The 22,648-nt window shown below is 55.6% G+C and overlaps 1 protein-coding gene and 1 long non-coding RNA gene across 2 annotated transcripts; one reads left to right on the top strand and one right to left on the bottom strand.

Moving 5' to 3' along the window:
* Positions 1 to 2,178: 2,178 nt before the first annotated feature.
* On the bottom strand, positions 2,179 to 16,793 carry SPOP (speckle type BTB/POZ protein). The gene is made up of 8 exons (XM_064399788.1): positions 16,480 to 16,793; positions 10,054 to 10,186; positions 9,202 to 9,323; positions 7,804 to 7,955; positions 7,247 to 7,374; positions 5,079 to 5,256; positions 4,079 to 4,134; positions 2,179 to 2,441 (listed from the first exon to the last, which is right to left on the bottom strand). Exons 2-8 carry the CDS (start codon positions 10,129 to 10,131, stop codon positions 2,187 to 2,189), a joined length of 969 nt encoding a protein of 322 aa, XP_064255858.1. The 5' UTR covers positions 10,132 to 10,186; positions 16,480 to 16,793; the 3' UTR covers positions 2,179 to 2,186.
* Positions 15,026 to 19,796, top strand: LOC135286670 (uncharacterized). Its single transcript, XR_010350789.1, has 4 exons — positions 15,026 to 15,270; positions 15,584 to 15,663; positions 15,747 to 16,366; positions 19,139 to 19,796. It is a non-coding gene; the product is annotated as an uncharacterized LOC135286670 (long non-coding RNA).
* Positions 19,797 to 22,648: the final 2,852 nt, after the last annotated feature.

The raw sequence follows: 22,648 nt of genomic DNA on the forward strand, positions 1-22,648 counted from the left end.
GGGAATTCAGGGGGTGGGAACCCTCAAGCTCTGCTCCTCCACTTCAGGTTTGCTCCCTGGAATGTTCTGTGCCCTGAGCTGGGATCCATTTGTGGGATCTTTGCCATGGGATCAGCTCCATCACTATAAATTGATTAATTGGCTAATTGATTTAGGTTCTGACTGAGATTTCCCCCTGTGGAGATTGGATTTAAAGGCAGAATTCCAGCTCATGAACCCCATTTTCCTGAAGCCTGGCTGATAACAGAGGCAGAGCACTCGGAGTTTTCTCTGGCAAATTGAGAGGGCAAATCAAATTTCTTTGCTAATCTGTCCTCAATAAATAAAGCAGTTTATGGGGCCAGCCATGAGTTTGGATAATTGCCTGTCAGAGGCTCAAAATGTAACAAATAAAGCCGGGTACTCTCCTGCTGCAGATGGAACATTCTCCTCCATGTAGCCACTTTTTAGTTTCATTTTTGCTACAAATAACTCATTTTTAATTACATTGTTGGCCCCGAGTGGCCGCTGTGGCTCTGAGCAGCAACATTTCCCCTTCTTCCTTTTTTAATTCCACCTCAGCTCCCCCAGCCTCCTGCACTGGGAGCTCCTGAAGTTGAATTTTGGTTGGTTTTGGGCTAATTACAGCTTTTTCCTAAGAGACAGCAGAGCTCTGAGGGAGCTGCTTCAGTCCCCGGGGTAAATACTGGATGTGCTTTCATGGAGGAGTTTTTTATTCCTGCTTTTAAGGCACACAAAGGGAAAGCAAAGCTGTGTTAAAAGGCAGGAAAGTCAGAATTAAAGCTCTCCCTGCCCTAAGTGAAAGGGAAAGCAAAGCTGTGTTAAAAGGCAGGAAAGTCAGAATTAAAGCTCTCCCTGCCCTAAGTGCTGCTCCTGCAGTCAATACCTTGGGATGCTGGATAAATGTGGGATTGGGTGTGAGCACTCCTGGAACCTCCTGGCTCTGATTCCCACCCCAATCCCAGCTGGAATGGAGCTGCTCCCCCTGCCCCAGCCTGGGATGGAGCCCAGGGACACAAAGGGGCACAAAGCACCCCCAGCCCAGGAGAATCCCGGGATTCCAGGAGCAGGGCAGAACCCCAGGATTCCAGGAGCAGGGAAAATCCCAGGATTCCAGGAGCAGGGAAAATCCCAGGATTCCAGGAGCAGGGCAGAACCCCAGGATTCCAGGAGCAGGGAAAATCCCAGGATTCCAGGAGCAGGGCAGAACCCCAGGATTCCAGGAGCAGGGAAAATCCCAGGATTCCAGGAGCAGGGCAGAACCCAGGATTTCAGGAGCAGGGAAAATCCCAGGATTCCAGGAGCAGGGAAAATCCCAGGATTTCAGGAGCAGGGCAAATCCCAGGATTCCAGGAGCAGGGCAGAACCCCGGGATTCCAGGAGCAGGGCAGAACCCCAGGATTCCAGGAGCAGGGAAAATCCCAGGATTCCAGGAGCAGGGCAGAACCCCAGGATTTCAGGAGCAGGGAAAATCCCAGGATTCCAGGAGCAGGGAAAATCCCAGGATTTCAGGAGCAGGGCAAATCCCAGGATTCCAGGAGCAGGGCAGAACCCCGGGATTCCAGGAGCAGGGCAGAACCCCAGGATTCCAGGAGCAGGAAAATCCCAGGATTCCAGGAGCAGGGAATATCCCAGGATTCCAGGAGCAGGAAAAATCCCAGGATTCAGGCTCCAGATTGGGTCTTTCCCTAGCACTGAGCCACTTCTAAGGGAAAAAAGAAGAAAAAGGGAATGGTTTGGGTTGTAAATGATGGATTTTCAGGGGTTAACAGAGCTCTCCTTCCCATCTCTGGGGCTGCAAAGGGAGGGGAAGAGCCCCAGGGAATTCCAGCAGCTCCCAGGAGCAGCAGGGACTGGCACTGCAGCAGGAAAACCAACACCATTTCCCACTCCTGGGTTTCCAGAGCCTCAGGGCTGACAGGAGGCAGGGCAGGAGGAGAACTGTTTGTCCAGACTCTGCACTGCTCCGGGGATTTGGGAATAACCACATGGAAAAACATCCCTGGGTCTGCTCTGTAATTGTCTCCTCAGCCCAGCTCGGATCATGCTGAACAGGCTCTTCTGGGAGCTCCAAAAACTCCTTAAAAATGAGCAGTAGAGCAAAAATCCTGATGGTTTAATGGGAAGATCTGCAGCAGAGTCCTCTGGAAGCTCCAAAACTACTTAAAAATGAGGTGTGTTCTCTGTCACCTGCTGGTCCAGGTGTGTTTCCAGGTTTCCCTGGAAGCCTCAGTTGTCCATCCCAGGCCTCTGGGAGCACTGGGGGAAGGAAATCCCACGGCATTCCAGCTCCCCAGCACCCATAAACCCGAGTTTACCTTGTCAGCAGCTGCCAGCAGATCATCAGCCATCTTGTCCAGGTTTGGGGCCTTGCCAGTGTAAATGAAACACATCATCTCCTTGAACACCTCGGGCTCCACGTCGTTGATCTCAACCCGGTTCTGCAAGGGGCAAGCGGAGCCTTTTGGGGGCTGCCAAGGGGCTCCAGGGCTGCTCCTACCCCAAAACCCCTCAGAGCCAGAGGGAAATCGGTTATGGGGAGCTGAACTTGAGAAGGAAAGGGGAAAATGGGGAAAAGGAGAGGAAAAGGAAGGGGGAAGAAAAGGAAAGGGGAAAAAAAGGAAAGGGGGAAAAAAGGAAGGGGGGAAAAAAAGGAAGGGGGAAAAAAAGGAAGGGGGAAAAAAAGGAAGGGGGAAAAAAAGGAAGGGGGAAAAAAGGAAGGGGGAAAAAAAGGAAGGGGGAAAAAAAGGAGGGGGGAAAAAGGAGGGGGGAAAAAGGAGGGGGGAAAAAGGAGGGGGGAAAAAGGAAAGGGGAAAAAAGGAAGGGGGAAAAAGGAAGGGGGAAAAAGGAAAGGGGAAAAAGGAAAGGGGAAAAAGGAAGGGGAAAAAGGAAGGGGAAAAAGGAAGGGGGAAAAAGGAAAGGGGAAAAAAGGAAGGGGGAAAAAAGGAAAGGGGAAAAAAGGAAGGGGGAAAAAAGGAAAGGGGAAAAAAGGAAGGGGGAAAAAGGAAAGGGGAAAAAAGGAAGGGGGAAAAAAAGGAAGGGGGGAAAAAAAGGAAGGGGGAAAAAAGGAAGGGGGAAAAAAAGGAAGGGGGAAAGGAAGGGGGAAGGGGGAAAAAAGGAAGGGGGGAAAAAGGAAGGGGGAAAAGGAAGGGGAAAAAGGAAGGGGAAAAAGGAAGGGGAAAAAGGAAGGGGAAAAAGGAAGGGGAAAAAGGAAGGGGAAAAAGGAAGGGGAAAAAGGAAGGGGAAAAAGGAAGGGGAAAAAGGAAGGGGAAAAAGGAAGGGGAAAAAGGAAGGGGAAAAAGGAAGGGGGAAAAAAGGAAGGGGGAAAAAAGGAAGGGGGGAAAAGGAAGGGGGGAAAAGGAAGGGGGGAAAAAGGAAGGGGGGAAAAAGGAAGGGGGGAAAAAGGAAGGGGGAAAAAGGAAGGGGGAAAAAGGAAGGGGGAAAAGGAAGGGGGAAAAGGAAGGGGAAAAAGGAAGGGGGAAAAAGGAAGGGGGAAAAAGGAAGGGGGAAAAAGGAAGGGGGAAAAAGGAAGGGGGAAAAAGGAAGGGGGAAAAAGGAAGGGGGAAAAAGGAAGGGGGAAAAAGGAAGGGGAAAAAGGAAGGGGGAAAAAGGAAGGGGGAAAAAGGAAGGGGGAAAAAAAGGAAGAGGGGGAAAAAAAGGAAGGGGGAAAAAAAGGAAGGGGGAAAAAAAGGAAGGGGGAAAAAAAGGAAGGGGGAAAAAAAGGAAGGGGGAAAAAAAGGAAGGGGGGAAAAGGAGGGGGAAAAAGGAGGGGGGAAAAAGGAAGGGGGAAAAAGGAAGGGGGAAAAAGGAAGGGGGAAAAAAGGAAGGGGGAAAAGGAGGGGGGAAAGGAAAGATGTGGATGGAGCAAGAACAACTCCAAGCTGTATCCCATTCCCCACTTCTCCCTGTCTCCCAGCCTCCTCCCCCGGCAGCACAGGGACAGCTGACCCCGGGTCCCTCTTTCCCTGCTCCCTTCAGCAGAGGTGCCCCTGTGTGACAGGAGCAGCTCCAGGGGGATCCCCAGGGATGAGCTGGGCAGGGCCTTTCCCTGCTGGCGAGGCCCTCCCCTGGCTCTCACCTTCTTGCTCTCCTCCATCTCGTGCTCGAACATGGCGCTGAACACCGGGGAGCGCGCTGCGGGGAACGGGACTGGCTGGGAATGCTGCAGCCCCTGCCAGGCCTGCCTGCTGCTGCCAGCACCTCCCCAGCCCCAGCGCTGCCCACCAGGGACTGCCCGGGGCAATGGCATTCCCACAGGAGCTGTGCCCGCTCCTGAACCCCTGCAGGTGTCCCAGGCCAGGCTGGATGGGGCTGGGAGCACCCGGGGATTGTGGAAGGTGTCCCTGCCATGGATGAGCTCTGAGCTCCCTCCATCCCCCCCATTCCCTCCATCCCAAACCACTCCCCTCCATCACCTCCATCCCAAACCAATCCCTCCATCCCAAACCATTCCCTCCATCCCAAACCACTCCTCCCCCATTTTCCCATTCCCTCCATCCCAAACCATTCTTCCACTGCCTCCATCCCAAATCAATCCCTCCATCCCAAACCACTCCTCCGCATTCCCCTATTCCCTCCATCCCAAACCATTCATCCTCCATTCCGTCCATCCCAAACCTTTCCATTCCCTCCCATTCCCCCCATCCTAAACCCTTCCCCTCATTCACTCCATCCCAAACCACTTCTCCCCCATTCCCCACACACCCTCAATCCCTACATCCCAAACCATTCCTTCCCATTCCCCCCATTCCCTCCATCCCAAACCAATCCCTCCATCCCAAACCATTCCCTCGTTCTGTCCATCTCAAACCACTCAACCCACCCCAAACCATTCTCCTCATTCCCTCCATCCCAAACCACTCCCTCGTTCTGTCCACCCCAAACCACTCCCCCCACCCCAAACCACTCCCCCCACCCCAAACCACTCCCCCATCCTAAACCATTCCCTCCAATCTCTCCATCCCAAACCATTCCCTCCATCCCAAACCATTCTCCCCATTCCCTCCCATCCCAAACCACTCCCTCCACCCCAAACAATCCCCCGAGCCAGCCCATGCCCCAGCCCCGGGCACACCCACCTGCCAGGATGGCTTTGTGGCCCTTGAACTCCTGGCCGGCCACGCAGAGGCAGCAGTCGGTGAAGCGCGAGTTCTCCCAGAGCCCGCCCAGCTCGTCGGCCAGGCGGCACTCGGGCACCTTGACCATGTTCATGGTGTTCTGGCCCGAGATGTTCACCGAGTCCTGCACCACGCTCACCTGGGCACAGGGACACTGCCACTGCCCCTCCTCTGCTCCCAGGGCCCCCCCAGCCCTCGCTTCAGGCACCGAGGGGTTAAAAGCTCCCACTCTTAAAGGATCCTTGGCACAGATCCCTGCACCGGGGTGTCCATCCCAAATCCCACACCCCAAACCCCACCGGGGGATTTCCCTCCCAGCCCCACTCTGACAGCACGTCCATGCAGTCCATGAGGAGCTTTCTGAAGGAAGTGGAACCAGATTTTTGCTCTTTCCTGATTTTTTCCAGACACCACACCTGACCCAGTTTCTCCTTCCATCCTTGTGAAACCTCCCCAATCAATAATGCAGCAGCCAGCACTCCAGGGGAAACCAGGGACACACAGAGCTCCCCGAGCCCAGCACAGACCCCACAGGGCAGTGGCTGACCCCTCAGTGCCCTCCTGCTTCTCCTTCCAGGAGAGCTAAACATTCCACAGCACAATTAAACCCCACTGCAGACCGAGCTCAGCAAAGCCCGGCTTACGGCAGACAGTGAGGGACATTGGGGGAGGCAGTTCCCAATCCCTGCTCCAGAAGGGCCTGGGCAGCACCAGCCCTGGTTAAACCCGGGTAAATCAGCTGCAGCAGAGGGCAATTAGCAAAACTCAGTGATTAACTGTGCCCTGCTGCAGCCAGGAGTGCTGGTGCAGAGGTGAGGCCATTCCCTGGATTTGCTGTCCAGCCCAAGGCAAATTCCAGTTCTGTTCAGGACCAGGGGCCCAGGGAGAGCAAGGCCAGCCAGGGAAGCTCCACAGGAAAGGAGAAGGGAAGCAGGAAGGAAAAGGGAAAGGATCCCAGCCATGGATGCCAAACTAGGTAAGGATTTGTTTCTGCCATGCCAGACTCTCCTTTCCCCTCCCATTTTGTGCTCAAGGAAGGGCTCCCTCCATCCCTAGGAATTTCTGCTGCTGATCAAACATCCTTGAGATGTTTGTTTGTTTAAACATGTGCATGATTATGATGGCCAAAACCTGAAAAAAACCACCCCAAAACCAAACCAAAACCCCTCCAAAAATCCCAGCTGTCAAAGGACTTTGAAGCCCTTCTTTTATTCCTGAAAGAAAACACAGCAAAAGAAAAGACTCCCAGAAAAAAAGTGCAGGAGATGCAAGAAGAGAACAACTTGTTCTGCTCTCTTCTGGTAGAAAAATAAAAAAAAAAAAAACAGCTCCAGGAGGGGGTTTGCAGTTAAAAAGACAATGGGAGAGAGGCAGAAGAAGCTCTGAAGACACTAAATTAGAGCTTCTATTTGCTCATTAAGGTTTTTCAACTTAAATCTCTGGGTTTGGAAATAACTGGCTGCATCTTTGCCTGGAATAGCACAAGAGAAATAATAACGATGTTGTAGAAAAACACAAACACAATGACCAGAAAATGGTGATTACTGCAAAATCCTCTTTTCTCACATTTTTCTCTTTGCTGGCTGTGCAGACACGTTGAAGGAAATAAAGAGAAGCTCTCTTATTGAGCAGGGCAGTTCCCAGGGCAGATCCAGGCTGTGATTATCCCAAGCAAGCCCCAAATCAAGGAGCACAAACAGAGGGATGGGAACACCAAAGCACCAGGAAATGATCCTCAAACCTGCCCAATTCCCACCACCATTCCAGGGAAAAGCCGAGCAGGAAGCAGCCAAAAGGCAGAGGGATGAACCAGGGAAAAAGGCACAGGCAGAGCAGAGCGCCCCAGGGTCAGAACACCCAGCAGTGAGCCTGACCTGTGAGGGGGGTGAGGGAAGGGCCAGCCCTGCCTGGGCTGGGGAGCTCTGTGGGGCTGGGGAGCTCTGTGGGGCTGGGGAGCTCTGTGGGGCTGGGGGAGCTCTGTGGGGCTGGGGGAGCTCTGTGGGGCTGGGGGAGCTCTGTGGGACCAGCCCTGCCTGCACTGGGGAGCTCTGTGGGGCTGGGGGAGCTCTGTGGGGCTGGGGGAGCTCTGTGGGGCTGGGGGAGCTCTGTGGGGCTGCAGCAGGGCTCACCTCACAGAACAGGGTCAGTTTGTCATCTGGCAGGAGCCCGTTGGCCTCGTCCAGCAGGAAATCTCTCCTGATGAACTTCTTGAAGCCCCAGTCCTTGCCTTGCACGAAGCGATAGGCGCGCTGGCTCTCTGCGGGATAGGCCTGGCTTAACCCGGGCCAGGGGCTCAGCAAAGCCCAAACCCTGGCCCAGCTCACCCCAGGAGGGGGCTCACCCACCCCAGAGGGGTCTCACCCACACCAGGAAGGGTTTCCCTGCCCCAAAGGGGTCTCACTCACCCCAGGAGGGGTCTCACCCACCCCAGGGAGGGTTTCCCTGCCCCTGAGGGGGTCTCTCTCACTCCAGGAAGGGTCTCACCCACACCAGGAGGGGTCTCCCTCCCCTGAGGGGTCTCACTCATCCCAGGGAAGGTTTCCCTCCCTCAAAGAGGTCTCACCCACCCCAGGAAGGGTTTCCCTGCCCCAAAGGGGTCTCACTCACCCCAGGAGGGGTTTCCTGCCCCAAAGGGGTCTCACCCACCCCAGAAGGGGTCTCACTTCCCCTGAGGGGTCTCACTCACCCATGGCCTTGGTCTCCTCTCCCTTGGCGTTGAGGATGGAGAATTTGAACTTGGCCCTGACCTCGCTCTTGGGGCAGCTCACCAGCAGCAGGTACAGGGACAGGTAGTCCTTGCTCTCCTCGTCCAGGCCCTTGGGGTTCACACGTAAACACCTGGAAAGGGGGGTTGGGAATGCCAGCAGGTCAGGGATGCCTCCAGAGGAAGGGCACTGTGGGATTGTCTCTTCTGCACAGCAAACAAGGGCTGAAAACAAGCCCTGAGCCCCAGGGGGGCTGAAAGGAGCAGAGCTGGGGTACAGCTGCACCCCCACGCTGAGAGACACCCCCAGGAATTCTGGGCAGCCCACCAAATCCCCAGGGAAAAGAGCAGGGAGAAGGGCTGGAATCACTGAGAAGCCCCCTGGATACCAATCCTCACAAAGGAAAGTGAAATAAATAAAATGGAGGCAATGGGCTCGAGGAAGTGCAACAAATGCAGAGAAATGGTTGATAAAATGCCACAGGAGGCAGCTGCAAGGAACAAGGGATTTCTGGAAGGCTGGTGGTTCTTCAACAAAAAAAATACCAGGGTTAAAAGGAAAAACTCCTCCTGTGTGAAGAAAAGGCAGGAAGAGGCTCTTCCATGACCTGAAACATGACACAGAATCCACCAAGAACAAAAAGCAGACAGATAATGAACAGCTCCCACACACAGGGACCAAATCCACAGATCCAGATGTTGCAGGGGGGGCTGAGAGCAGAGGGGACAAAGGTGACAGGAACAAAGCAGGCCAAGGAAAGCACAGCTCTGCCACCCGAAGGAGGGAACCCACACTGTATCCCATGGATACAATTCAGCCAGGGGCTGCTTTCCCACCAGTGGCACTGAAAAGGGGAATTCTGAACCACTCAACAGCAGGATAAAACCAGGATTCAGAGCCCACGGATGCACCAGGACACGGCTCAGAGCAGACACAGGCTCTGAGCAAAGTCCACTCTCAGTGACTGGAAATGATTGAGGCCTCAGGGAAGATAAGGAAGGTTTAGAGGAAAGGGAAAGGCCCCAAATGAGGTCACCCTGAGGAGGCAGAAGCAATGAGAGGACATTGGCACTTCCCTCATCCCTGTGTGCTCCATGGCCACAAAAAGCTGCCACTCACAGAAAGGGAATTCACAGCAGGAAAAATTCACTTTTGAACCCCGTGGAGTAAGAGGGGCTGGAAGTGGGAGGGTGAAATGGGCTGTGCCCTCACAGCCTCACCTGGGCTCCTCACAGCAATCTGTTGTGAGGGTAGATGTTGGTTTGTGTGCAAACACTGCTGAGACAGGGGGTTTCACGTGCAGGACAACCATGTTTCCATGGACTGCCCTGCCCCCAAGCCCAGCCCAGCTGGGATGAACCCCTCTCCCTGGGCCTCACCACTTGAGTTTGTCGTTGGCTCCAGAGGAAAAGGTGGAGCTCTTGATGACCTCCCCCATCTCCTCCCGGCAGAAGCTGAAGTTGTTGATGGTCCACATGTAGGAGAACTTCACCACCTTGATCTGGATGGAGAGAACAGGAGCTTTAGGGTCAGCCCTGCCCATCCCACAGGGACAAAGTGCAGCCCCCAGCTCTGGGTGGGGGACCTGCAATTGCAGGAATGGCTCCAGGGGCTCCTGCAGGGCTGGGGAGCATCGGCTGCTCCTGTGTGACAGCTGCAGCGTGGGGCTGGTGGAACTGCTGTGGAACTGCTGTGGAACTGCTGTGGAACTGCTGTGGAACTGCTGGGATTGCTGTGGAACTGCTGTGGAACTGCTGTGGAACTGCTGTGGAACTGCTGTGGAACTGCTGGGATTGCTGTGGAACTGCTGTGGAACTGCTGTGGAACTGCTGTGGAACTGCTGGGATTGCTGTGGAACTGCTGTGGAACTGCTGTGGAACTGCCCTGTGTGGAACTGCAGTGATTGCTCTGTGGGCAACTGCTGTGTGTACCTAGAGTGTGTAACTGCAGAGTGTGATTGCTGAGTGTAACTTCAGTGTGTAACTCCCTCATGTAAATGCCCTGTGTGTAACTCCCTGTGAGTACCTGCACACCCAGCAGGCCCCACAGCCCCCCAGAGCCCAGGAGCACAGCACAGGGGCACAGCCCAGGAGAGCTGACCTGTGTGTAACTGCAGTGTGTAACTCCCTGTGAGTACCTGCATACCCAGCAGGCCCCACAGCCCCCCAGAGCCATGAGCACAGCCCCCCAGAGCCCAGGACAGCCCAGGATCACAGCCCAGGAGAGCTGACCTGTGTGTAGCACCAGCTCTCGGCCACGGGCCCGCTGGACATCTCAGCCGGAGGGGGGGGACTCGGCACCCTGGACATCGCCAGCTTGGAATCGGGCAGGGCACAGGCGGCAGGAAACGGAGCTCAGCTGCACCTGGGAGAGAGAAACACCAAAATCAGCAACCAGCACGGGAATGGGGCTGAGCTTCACCTGGGGGGAACCACAGAAACCAGCAACCAGCATGGAAACGGAGCTCAGCTCCACCTGGGGGAGAGCAACACCAAAATCAGCAACCAGCATGGGAATGGGGCTGAGCTTCACCTGGGGAAGAAGAATACCAAAATCAGCAACCAGCACGGGAATGGGGCTGAGCTTCACCTGGGGGGAACCACAGAAACCAGCAACCAGCATGGAAACGGAGCTCAGCTCCACCTGGGGGAGAGCAACACCAAAATCAGCAACCAACATGGGAATGGGGCTGAGCTTCACCTGGGGAAGAATACCAAAATCAGCAACCAGCATGGGAAAGGGAGCTCAGCTGCACCTGGGGGAGATAGAGGAACACCAAAATCAGCAACCAGCACGGGAATGGGGCTGAGCTTCACCTGGGGGAAAGAGAGAAAGAGAGCGAGGAACCACCAAAATAAACAACCAGCATGGAAACGGAGCTCAGCTGCACCTGGGAGAGAGAGGAACACCAAAATCAGCAACCAGCATGGGAATGGGGCTGAGCTTCACCTGGCGGGAGACAGGAACTACCAAAATCAACAGCCAGGATGGAAATAGGGCTGAATGTCACCTGGGAGGAGAGAGAGGGAGAGAGGAACCACCAAAATCAACAGCCAGGATGGAAATGGGGGCTCAGCTGCACCTGGGGGGCACAGAGGGACAGAAACCATCAGAACTGAGGACAAACCAAACCAGCTTGAGGGGTTCAATCTCCCAGCACACAAATTTCTCTCTCCTCTCTAAACACCTTCAAAATGTGATGTTACACTGGAAGGTTCCATTGAAACATTTCCAGCACACACAAAGCACCCCAAAGGCCAGCCTGGAGCCCGGGATTTGGCAGAGGGAAGAGCCCAGGCTGAGCCTTCTGCTCCCAGCTTTGTGTCCTGCAGCACCTCTCACACAACGGGTCATGATTCCTCCAGCAGGAGCAGCAGCCAGGGAAGGCAGGCAGGGTTTTTGGGATTGGCCACCTGTCTGCACGCTGAGCTACAAGATGGTCAGGGATGGAAAGGCTGCAGCAGGAGGAAACGCAGGGAATGAATAAATAAACCATGAGAGCACGCCATGAAACTGGATTTTGTTGTTAAAATTGCAGTAAATTTCAGTGGTTTAGTTGGTAATTAACACCTTTTTACTCGTTGCCACGCAAGGTATTCTGATCTCTGAAAATAAAAGTTCTATTTAAGAAGAGTTAAAAGGATGGATTAAAAGAAGACATAAAACCAAGTTAAAATAACTTTGGAGTCCCCTGAAACAGCAGTTCCACAATCCCTGCACACATCCCTGGCCAGAAGGTGGGAATGAAACCTGCAGCCAGAGCCAGGTGTGCTCCCTGACAGGGAATTCTCAGGACACTGCAGATGTCACCAGGTGTCACCTCCCCAGCGGTGCTGGCACCTCTGCACGGGAGCTGCATGGAAAAGCACGGCAGGCACGGAGGTCTGAGGGAAATATCTGGGAAATAATTCAGATATCACGGCTCAGGAGAGGCAGGGGCACACGTCAGGCACAGGCAGGAATATCAAAACACAGGAAACAAAACAGAAAATATTATTTTATGGCCCCCTGTGTACAGTGAGAGTTTGCTACTCCTTGGCTATAAATAACAAACTCCTGGCTCGAGCCAGAGTTAAAATCACAGCTCAGAGCAGGGCGATTCTCACCCCACTCCCAAGCACTTCCAGATGGAGACATTCGATCCAGGGCAGAGCCAGAGCACCTGGGGAAGCACAGGAAATGTTCCCTTGTCACCCTGTCCTGCCAAAATCCCCTCCTGGCTCCAGAGCTCAGCTCTGCCCTGAGCAGGGAAATCCCCGAGACCTCACCTGCCACGGGTGGGCACAGAAACCCAACAAAGAATCCCAGAACAGACTCCAGAATCAGGACTTTTGCCCCAAAAATCGGTCATTTTCTGCCTCTCCGGATAAACCAACTCCCTCCTAAGAAAGGCAGCAGAAATCCCCGGGAATTTCCACTTCCAGCCAGGTTTATTCACGGAAAGGGAGCTCAGGGGAGGCTGGGAAGGAAGGAGATTTTTAAGTGAGGGGTTCAAAGGCTGAGTGGCTGCTCCTGGGGCCAGCAAAGCATCAAAGGGAGGGGGAGCAGGACGGGATCACGGAGCAGGAAAAGCTCCTCTCCTCCTGCACCCCTCAAAGGCTCGGCAAGGACAGCAGAAACTTGGCTTTGGAATGGGAAATGGGAAAGGGGCAGGGAATGAAAGGGCAGAGCTCTGCTGGCCCTGGGGCTGTGCCCTGCAGGAAACCCCAGGCAGGGAGTTCACCTGCTGAAAAGTCTCTGCATGACACGAGCCAAGATGTCCCCAAATGCCTTCAAATTCAGTGTTTATACCCTGAGCACTCCAGAGCATTTTCACCAATGTTTCTGACCTCACAGGACCCCTAATATCTAAAATAAGCCCATTTTCAGATTAACCTCTGGACTTCTGCTGTGTTTAATTCTGTCCCAGGTGTGCACGAGGCCGTTCTCTGCTGCTGGAAAATGATTCCTGTTATCACAAGCTGGATCAATTTTCAAAGCCCCAGCAGTGCTGTGTTTAATTCACAGCCCGAGTGTGACACCAGACCCAGCCTCAAATGCACAACTTAAACCTTGTACTCGTGCCTAAAGCCAGCTTTAAAGCCTAAACCAGAACCTCCCCAGGAGGATCTGTAACACAGGCTGAGAAAAGCTGATCCGAACTCTCAATAAGAAAATTTCAGCCCGATTTTCTCTAAAATCAGCAGATCCTCCTGGGTTCTGCTGCATCCATGGCCAACCAGCACCTTCCAGATGGGAATGTTTAATCCCTGCCACGATCCTGACTTTATGAACTCTACAGATGCCTAAAAATAAACTTTATAAACTCCACAGATGTCTAAAATTCCCTGGAGCCGTGAGGCCAGCGACACCTCGGATCACAGCAGTGCAAGCCCTGCCTGCAGCCAGAGAATTCCCTCCAGGACACCCAGGAGTTCCCCAGAATTCCCCTGCACTGACCACAGCTTTGGTGCCTTTCCAGCCCTAAAAACGTGGAGGCAAAACCCCAAAACAACGCCAGCCCCCCCAGTTCCAGCTCACCCCTGCTGCTCCTCCTCCTCCTCAGCCGTGCACAGCAGCACAGAGACTTCCAGAACCTCTCCTGGAGCAGCACAAACCCACAGGGATCACCCACAGGACATCCCAAAATCCCATCCCCGGGCAGCCTTGGGAATGTGTCCATTCCCTGGGGAGCTGTTCCAGTGCCTCCCCACCCTCTGGGGGAAGAGCTTTTCTCTAAAATCCACCCTAATTCCCTAAAATCCACCCCAAATCCCTGCTGACACAGCCCTCGGGTCCTGTCCCTGCTCACCAGAGAGAAGAGCTCAACACTCCATTTCCACTCAACTTCCTCCCACAGCAAGCACTGAAGGGACATTTAAAAACACAAGAACAACAACAAAAAGAATCCAGTCTGTTCCCAGCTGAGTTTGTGAGCAGCAGCAGCTCCTCTGCCTCCTGGGGGGTACAAACACCTCACCCCACAGCAGCTTCCTGCCCATCAGGTGTTCCTGCACTTGGGCACACGTTTCCATTCCAGGGCTCCCAGCTCCGAGCACAGACTGCCAGCAGCAGCTCCCGGACTGAGAACCAAGGAGCAGCTCCCTCACTGACAGGGATTTGGCCGCTCCTGTTTGTTTATTTTGGGCTTTCTCCATTTTCCGACAGGTTTCTGCCGTGTTCCCTCCCTGCACCGAGCAGCAGAGCCCAGCAGAGCGAGGCTGAGGAGCCAGAGAGATCTTACATAACCCTCCAGCCGTGCAGCAGACCGGCTGGGAGCAGGATCCCACAGAATTCCCAGGAATTCCCAGCGTGGAGCTCCCCCAGCACAGCAGCAGCACTGCCAGCTCCCTGCAGGGATCACCCTGGCACTGGGATGGTCCTGGGCTCCCAGGTGGGCAGGAGTGAGCAGCAAACCCTGCAGGTGATTCCCAATTCCCAGGTGGGCAGCAAACCCCACAGGGATCACCCTGGCATTGGGGTGATTCCCAATTCCCAATTGCAGCAAACCCCACAGGGATCACCCTGGCACTGGGGTGATTCCCAGTTCCCAGGAGTGAGCAGCAAACCCCACAGGGATCACCCTGGCACTGGGGTGATTCCCCATTCCCAATTCCCAGGTGAGCAGCAAACCCTGCAGGGATCACCCTGGCACTGGGGTGATTCCCCATTCCCAGTTCCCAGGAGTGAGCAGCAAACCCCACAGGGATCACCCTGGCATTGGGGTGATTCCTAATTGCAGCAAACCCCACAGGGATCACCTGGCATTGGGGTGATTCCCAATTGCAGCAAACCCCACAGGGATCACCCTGGCACTGGGATGATTCCCAATTCCCAGGTGAGCAGCAAACCCTGCAGGGATCACCCTGGCACTGGGGTGATTCCCCATTCCCAGTTCCCAGGAGTGAGCAGCAAACCCCACAGGGATCACCCTGGCACTGGGATGATTCCCAGTTCCCAGGTGAGCAGCAAACCCTGCAGGGATCACCCTGGCATTGGGGTGATTCCCTATTCCCAATTGCAGCAAACCCCACAGGGATCACCCTGGCACTGGGATGATTCCCAGTTCCCAGGTGAGCAGCAAACCCTGCAGGGATCACCCTGGCATTGGGGTGATTCCCTATTCCCAATTGCAGCAAACCCCACAGGGATCACCCTGGCACTGGGGTGATTCCCAATTCCCAATTGCAGCAAACCCTGCAGGGGATTCCAGGGTGATTCCCCATCCCAGGCGGGCAGCAAACCCCGCAGGGAAGGGCTGGGCACTGCCAGGAGCGAGGCTGGGACGTGCCCAGCACAACAATCCCACTGGGAACACGCGCAGCCCCTGCCCAGGAGAGGCCCAGGGCACTCCCAGATCAACCCCAGTGCAAACTGGGCCAGGAGCTGCTCAGTTAACTGGTTTGACATTTAGCAGGGACAGGGCCAGCACCGCAGCCTCCTCCACAGGAAAGCAGCAGGAAACTGGGGTAAGGAGGGCACAAACATCAAGAGTTTTTAACCACTTCAGTGTGGGCTGGGCTGGCAGCGATGCTCTCACTTTAACCTGTGTTTGTGCCCAAATCCCCGGGATTTTGGGGAGAAAAGGGGTAGTTTTACAAGAGGAACTCCACTCCAGGGAATGAGGCTGTGAAATGTGGCAGCAGTTTCCATTTGATGGGCACAGTCCTGTGCCACTGTCCCCTGCTGATGGAGGGACAGGATGACACCCCCTGAGCTCAATCTCACTCATAACAAAATAACAAAAAGGGAAAAAAAAAACCCATCTGTTTTTTTCTTCAGGTTGCAACAAAACAAGAGAGAAAATGACACCAAGTCGATGTGGGCAGCTGGTTGGAAAATGTCACTGAAAGAGAAATCAGGTGGATGTTATACTGAAAGAATTCAGGGTTTAGAGTTCTGTTTTATAAAGCATAAATAAGTGTCATTCTTCAAACTCTCACAGGTCTTCACAACAAGCCACCACTTAGAGCTCCAAAGGCGAAGTGAAAAAAAGAGGAAATGAGGGAAAAGTGTTTCTTTTCCTTGTGTCAGGACGATGCTCTAGAACCACAACACAAACACATTCAGCCATGCTGAGTTAGAGCGAGCTGACAGCAGATCTCATCACACCTGAGATCCTCCTGCCCCTCTAAGAACTCCTGTCAGACCCAGACAATTCCAGCTCCCACTCCAGGCGCTCTGTTTTCCCTTTGGAACACCAGGAATGCGGATGATGCTTGGAAGAGACTGTGCTCCAGGATGGCCCCAGCTCCCCGGCAAAGGGAATTATTTCCCTTTCCCCACTGCAGGATGATGCACCATTTCCTCCAAACAGCACCACAGGCCCGACAGCCGCCCGGGGAGCCCAGCCGCGCTCCCGGCTCCCACTCCCGGCGAGCCCGGCTGGGCTCCTGCCCCGGGGCCGGGCTCCCGGTGCGGCCAGGCCACAAGCTGTCACCCCCGCTGCTGCTGCTCCTCACGGCGCCGCTCGCACTCCGGCCCGCTCGTGCTCCCCCAGCCGGCTCCAGGCTCCCCGCAGCCCCCGGCCCCCAGCCTGGCGATCTCCAGGAATCCCCGCTCCAGGTTTGTCCCCAACTTTCCCCGCCGCCCCCCCCCCCCCCCACACCGTCCCTCAGGCCCTGCGCTCCCCCCCCCCCCCCCCCCCACCGTCACAACTCCTTCCCCTCCGCTCTCACCTCGCGGCCCGAGGAGCGGCCCCGCCGGCGGTGCGGCGCTGCTGGGAGGCCGGAGGGAGGCGGGGAGCGGTGCCCGGGCAGGTGCGGTGTGTGGGGACGGCCCCGGACCCCGCAGCCCCCTCAGGAGAGCACCAGCAGCCACGGATCACTATTTGGCAGCATGTCCTCCCGGGCCGGTCTCCGCCGAGCGCGACCCGGGGATCACTATTGCGCAGGTGCCCGCAGCAGCTCAGCGCGCATGCGCGCGGTGCCGGGGCGGCGGGGGGGGGATATGGCGCTGCCCAGAGCTGCCCTCACGGCCGCGCACGCGCACTGCCGGACTGACGCCGCCGGCCACGCCCACCGCCTTTTATAGCCGTGCGCCCGTCGCGCGAGACCGCTCCCCCCCGCCGCGAGCACGCGCGGCCGGGCCGGCTCCTGCGCATGCGCTGTGGCGCTGCCCCTCTTTGTGGCCGGTCCCGTCCGTGCTGCTCCCGCACACAGATCGCCCTGTGGCGGGCGTGCCCTGCCCCTCTGCTGCCCTGCCCCTCTGCTGCCCTGCCCCTCTGCTGCCCGCTGGCGAATGCCCGTCCGGCAGCGCCGCCCCGCTGTTCCCGTTCGGCACCGGCTGCTGCTGTCGCAGCGCCGTTCCACCGCGGGGCCGGCGCGGGCGGCGCTCTCGCTGCCCACATGTCCGCCACAGAGCCCTGCCCCACACGGCCCTCGCAGGCGGCACCGCCTTTCCCCCTCCCTGGGGAGGTTTCCGGGCGTGCCAGCGCCCTTCCCTCACGTCTCCATGAGGGGACACCTGCCCGAGGGAATGGCAGGAACCATCTTCCCTCACGGCTCCGTGAGGGGACATCTGCCTGAGGGAATGGCGGGAACCACCTCTCCTTCCTTCACGGCTCCGTGAGGGCCTGGCTGCCTGAGGGAATGGCGGGAACCACCTCTCCTTCCCTCACGGCTCCATGAGGGGACATTTGCCTGAGGGAATGGCAGCAATCATCTTCCCTCACGGCTCCATGAGGGGACACCTGCCCAAGGGAATGGCCAGAACCATCTCTCCTTCCCTCACGGCTCCATGAGGGGACATGTGCCCAAGGAATGGCAGGAACCATCTTCCCTCACGGCTCCATGAGGGCCTGTCTGCACAAGGGAGTGGCGGGAAACATCTCCCCTTCCCTCACGGCTCTATGAAGGAACACCTACCCGAGAGAATGGCAGGAACCATCTTCCCTCACGGCTCCGTGAGGGGACATCTGCCTGAGGGAAGGGCAGGAACCACCTCTCCTTCCCTCACGGCTCCGTGAGGGCCTGGCTGCCTGAGGGAATGGCGGGAACCACCTCTCCTTCCCTCACGGCTCCGTGAGGGGACATCTGCCTGAGGGAATGGCGGGAACCATCTCTGCTTCCCTCACGGTTCCATGAGGGTACATCTGCCCGAGGGAATGGCGGAAGCCATCTCCCCCTTCCCTCATGGCTCCATGAGGGGACACCTGCCCAAGGGAATGGCCAGAACCATCTCTCCTTCCCTCACGGCTCCATGAGGGGACATGTGCCCAAGGAATGGCAGGAACCATCTTCCCTCACGGCTCCATGAGGGGACACGTGCCCAAGGAATGGCAGGAACCATCTTCCCTCACGGCTCCATGAGGGCCTGTCTGCACAAGGGAATGGCGGGAAACATCTCCCTTTCCCTCACGGCTCTATGAAGGAACACCTACCTGAGAGAATGGCAGGAACCATGTTCCCTCACGGCTCCGTGAGGGGACATCTGCCTGAGGGAATGGCAGGAACCACCTCTCCTTCCCTCACGGCTCCGTGAGGGGACATTTGCCTGAGGGAATGGCAGGAACCACCTCTCCTTCCCTCACGGCTCCGTGAGGGGACATCTGCCTGAGGGAAGGGCAGGAACCACCTCTCCTTCCCTCATGACTCCATGAGGGCCTGGCTGCCCGAAGGAATGGCAGGAACGATCTTCCCTCACGGCTCCGTGAGGGGATACCTGCCCAAGGGAATGGCAGAAGCCATCTCTCCTTCCCTCACGGCTCCATGAGGGGACACCTGCCCGAGGGAATGGCCAGAACCATCTTCCTTCACGGCTCCGTGAGGGGACATCTGCCTGAGGGAATGGCGGGAACCACCTCTCCTTCCTTCACGGCTCCGTGAGGGCCTGGCTGCCTGAGGGAATGGCGGGTGCTGTTTCCCCTCACAGCTCTGTGAGGAAGTGTTACCAAAGTCCTCCAGAAACACTGTGAGAAATAAGACTCCACCCATTTTTCAGTGTTATCGAGTCAGGCCTTGCTTTCTTCTTGGCCCAGGCTGGTGTGTGGCTGGCAAAGTTGCTCCACACCCACGCTGATACAAAACTTTTAAACTTATTTATACATTTTAAGCACAGGAAGCAATTAATTTGTTGGTATGGCCCTTCTCTGCTACTTTGTAGTGGTTTGTAACCAGTGAAGCAAAGATGTCGTTGTTAGCAGTCCTTAATTACCTGAAGATTTGTAGAGAAGCTTATCCAGAGCAGCCTTCCCCTCCTCACTTCCAGCCCCAGGGAGAATTAATTCCACCACACACAAAGCACCCCAAGAACAGAATTACCCAGGTTCCACAGCACAGCCACGCTTATTGCGATGGGAAATGCGAAATATTTTTGTCTTCTCTCTCCTTCTCCCAGGTGAGAAGTGCTGCTCCTGGCCAGGGGCTGCCACGTCCACCCACGGCTGGCTGCTGGATGATTGGGAATGTTCTCCACAGCGTCCCAGGTTTTCCTGGCAAGCGAATCCTCCTCTGAGCAATCCTCGGGTGCTGCTGCATTCCTTCGTGTCCCCGAGTGCTGCCCGTGGTGACAGAGCAGCAGGTGATGCTGTGCTGATGAAGAAATGGCTCTGTGAGGTGCAGGGCTGGTGTTTGCATTCCCGTGCTGGCCACACGCTTCTCCTGGAAACCGCCTTTCATGCCTCTTCCATTCCCGTTTTATATCCCCACCTAAGCTGCGGATTTTTAGCGATGTGTTTCTCCTCTCAGAGCTGAAGTAGCAGAGGAAATTGCAGCACCAGTTTTGCAGACAACAAAGAGATGCCCCCTCCTCCCCGGCAGCCTCTCTGTGAGCAGAACAAACAGAAATCCTCCTTTGATCCAGCACTGGCCAAGTGTCACTCTGCAGTGGGCAAGTCAAGTTCCTTTTCAGGATCTCCTGATCAAAATCCTCTTGTTCCCAGGAAGTGAAAAATTAAATTGGGCACCTGTGGAAATGGAGGTGGGGTTTCACCTCTCTTTGCTAAAGTTATTTAGGCTCAGCTCTGTCCCCTTTAGTGGCTGGGAGAAGAGAATTATTGTCACTTCTTGTGTTTGGGACACGATTCTGTGATAAATAAACAATTCCAGCTGCTTGAACCTGGGATGCTGGGGTGGGGATTTTGGCGTGTGTGAAGCGAGAGCTCTGAATTCCCGTCTCTAGGGACAGTTCCCACCTGGATGGCAGCAGGCAGGTGGCATTTCCCTGTGACAAGGGACACCAAGCGCTGCCGTACCCCCGGGTCTGGAGGTGTCACCCTCTCCCTTTGATTTCCACGGGCAGCTGATTAAACCGACGGCTCTGACAGGAGCTGTGTGCGAGAATTTTAACTAGCTGCTGCTTTTTAATATTCACTTCCTCCTCGGGTTTAATTATTTTGTTCCTGCGTTTTCCCTTTCAATTTACTAAAACTCCAGAAATGTAATTAGGGAGAGGCTGAGCTGCAGAAGCTGCCAGCGCTTCTCGGCCGTGATGAAACGGAGCAGCCCTGCCTCCAGCGCGGGCTGCAGGACAGGATTCCAGTCATCATCCCCTTATCCGGGCAGGATCTGCGCCGCGCCGGGATCCGAGCTATTGAAAATGCAGCACTAATTAAACTCCCCTATCAGGAGAGGATGAAAACGCAGTTATTTCATTATTTCCTGGATTTGCCAGCTCTGTGACGGACCCAAACAAACCGGCTGCAAACAAAGCCCGGCTCAATCACGGGGGAGACTTAATGAGGCTTTAATTTGTGCGCGAGGTGCGCTCCCCTCTGCCCGTGCCAGGGGCACCTGTGGAGCCCATTTCCCACCCGGAGAGCCCCGGGAACGCTGTGCCACCGACTGCCACGCCAGCTCTGGGGAGAGGTCGCTTTGTGTGCCATTTAAATCGTCAAACAACGTGGCTACCACAGGTTCCCATGGTTTCCTTGTGAAATGGTCATTTTTTGGTTGCAGCCAATTAAGGATCCGTTCTCTCCCGCTGGTGTTTCCACCCCTCGCAGCCCTCCTGCTGCCACAGCCCCTCTGGAGGTTTCTCCTGTCGCAGCAGCCCCGGCTGTGTCACCTCAGCGCGCCCCAGGGGACGCTCGGGGCTGGGGACAGCCAGAGCTGCTGGATCCTGCAGTCCCTGAGCCGCGCAGGGCTGAGCATCCTCCGGCAAGGGGATGGAGAGACTCGAGTTTTGTAATTTTTTTAAATTTGTATTTGCTGCAGCCCTTCTCCTGCGGGTGGGATTCGCAGGGGAGCAGCAAAACCTGAGCGGGAGGCTGAGGCCAGCAGTGCCAGCTCCCCTTCCCTGCGCACCCGGGGGCAGGAGGGCGAGGGAAGCACGCCCGCCTCCAGCAGCTCCTCAGGTGGCGACGGGCTAAGCAGTGATTTTCCTGTGTAAATAAAATACCGGCGTCTCTTACAGAAATACATCAAATATTGATGGATTTTATGCACGTGGGGGGGAATTGGCTCCTGGCAGGGTCGAGGCAGGAGTCCAGAGGGTTGCAGGGTTTTCCTTCGGGTGGATTTTCCTGCCCTGGGAGGGGCTGGGATGGAATTCCCAGAGGAGCTGTGGCTGTCCCTGGAGCCCTGCAGTGTCCCAGGCCAGGCTGGGCAGGGCTTGGAGCCCTCTGGGACAGTGGGAGTGTCCCTGGGTGGAACTGGATGAGCTTTGGGGTCCTTCCAACCCAAACCCGCTCTGGCATTCCCACCCCAAACCGTGACAGTCAGCACGGCCCTAAATTCCGTGCAAACCCACCGGGAGCAGCCCTTCCATGAGGGAATTCCTGCTGCTCTGCAGGGACAGCTCCCTCTCCAACCATTCCCAGTTCCCTGCTCTGAACATTTCCCACCCAGGCTTCCTTCCCTGCCTCCCAAGCACCTCCAGAAACCTTCCCTCAGTCCTTGCTGCTATGATTAAAAGCCACTTTTGTTTGGGAGAAAACAAACACCGCTTAAAACAAACGCTGCCCTGGAGGTTTCAGTCGCAGGGAATCTGCTGGGTTGCTATTTTTACCTGGATTGGAGAGGCATCAAAGCTGATTTTGGAGGAGAGGAGGAACTCAGCCTTTAAATTGACAACGGAGAGCGAGCAGCTCCCCAGCCCTGAGCGGGCTTTGGTGCTCGTTAGCAGCGGCTCCTGATGAGGCTGCTCTTGTTTTCCAGGCTGCTTTTGATCCCGCTCTCATTAAAACCTGAAATTTCCTGCTGGGGAATTGTTTCCCCCTCCCCACACCTCGGCCCCTGCGGGGTGGGGGAGCCCTGAGCGTTGTCCCCAAGTCCCCCAAATTCAGCTTTTCCCCTCAAACAGGAGCACGGCTTCCAGCCCGGCTCCCTCCCAGCACAAACCATTCCAGGATTTTGTTTCCCCAGCCACGCTCACCACAAACAAATTAACAAACGAGGGGTTTATTGCCTTGGAATATTCAGGGTTTGGGATTTTTGGAGCAGAGTTTTCTGCTGGCCGCGGGGAGAGGCCTCTGCTCCTGCCCCAGGGCTGCCTCCAGGTCCCTGCTGGGGGCTCCAAACTGGGAGTTCATGAAGGGAAAATCCCAATATTTGATTCCATGTGGGGACAATTAAACCAAACCTGCAGGGAAGCAAGTCATCAAATCATCAAATCATTAAATCATCAAATCATTCACCAGCCTGGAAACCTTTTCTTGCTGTCCCCAAAACATCCTCGGGGTATTCAAAGGAAACCAAGACCCAAGGGAATAGCAACAATTCCTTATCCACCTTTGCTCTCCTGTGACCAGAAAATCATCACTTACAGGATTATCTCCATCCCTACAAAACATCCAAAATTTCGGTCCCCTCTCCAAACATTTGTTTGGTTTTTTTTGGTTTTTTTTTTTTTTGAGCCATCTGCTGCTGGAGCTGCTGGAGCTGCAGGAGGAGCAGCGGGGATGAAAGG

Source organism: Passer domesticus, chromosome 27, assembly GCF_036417665.1.
Source record: "Passer domesticus isolate bPasDom1 chromosome 27, bPasDom1.hap1, whole genome shotgun sequence".
Lineage (NCBI taxonomy): Eukaryota > Metazoa > Chordata > Aves > Passeriformes > Passeridae > Passer > Passer domesticus.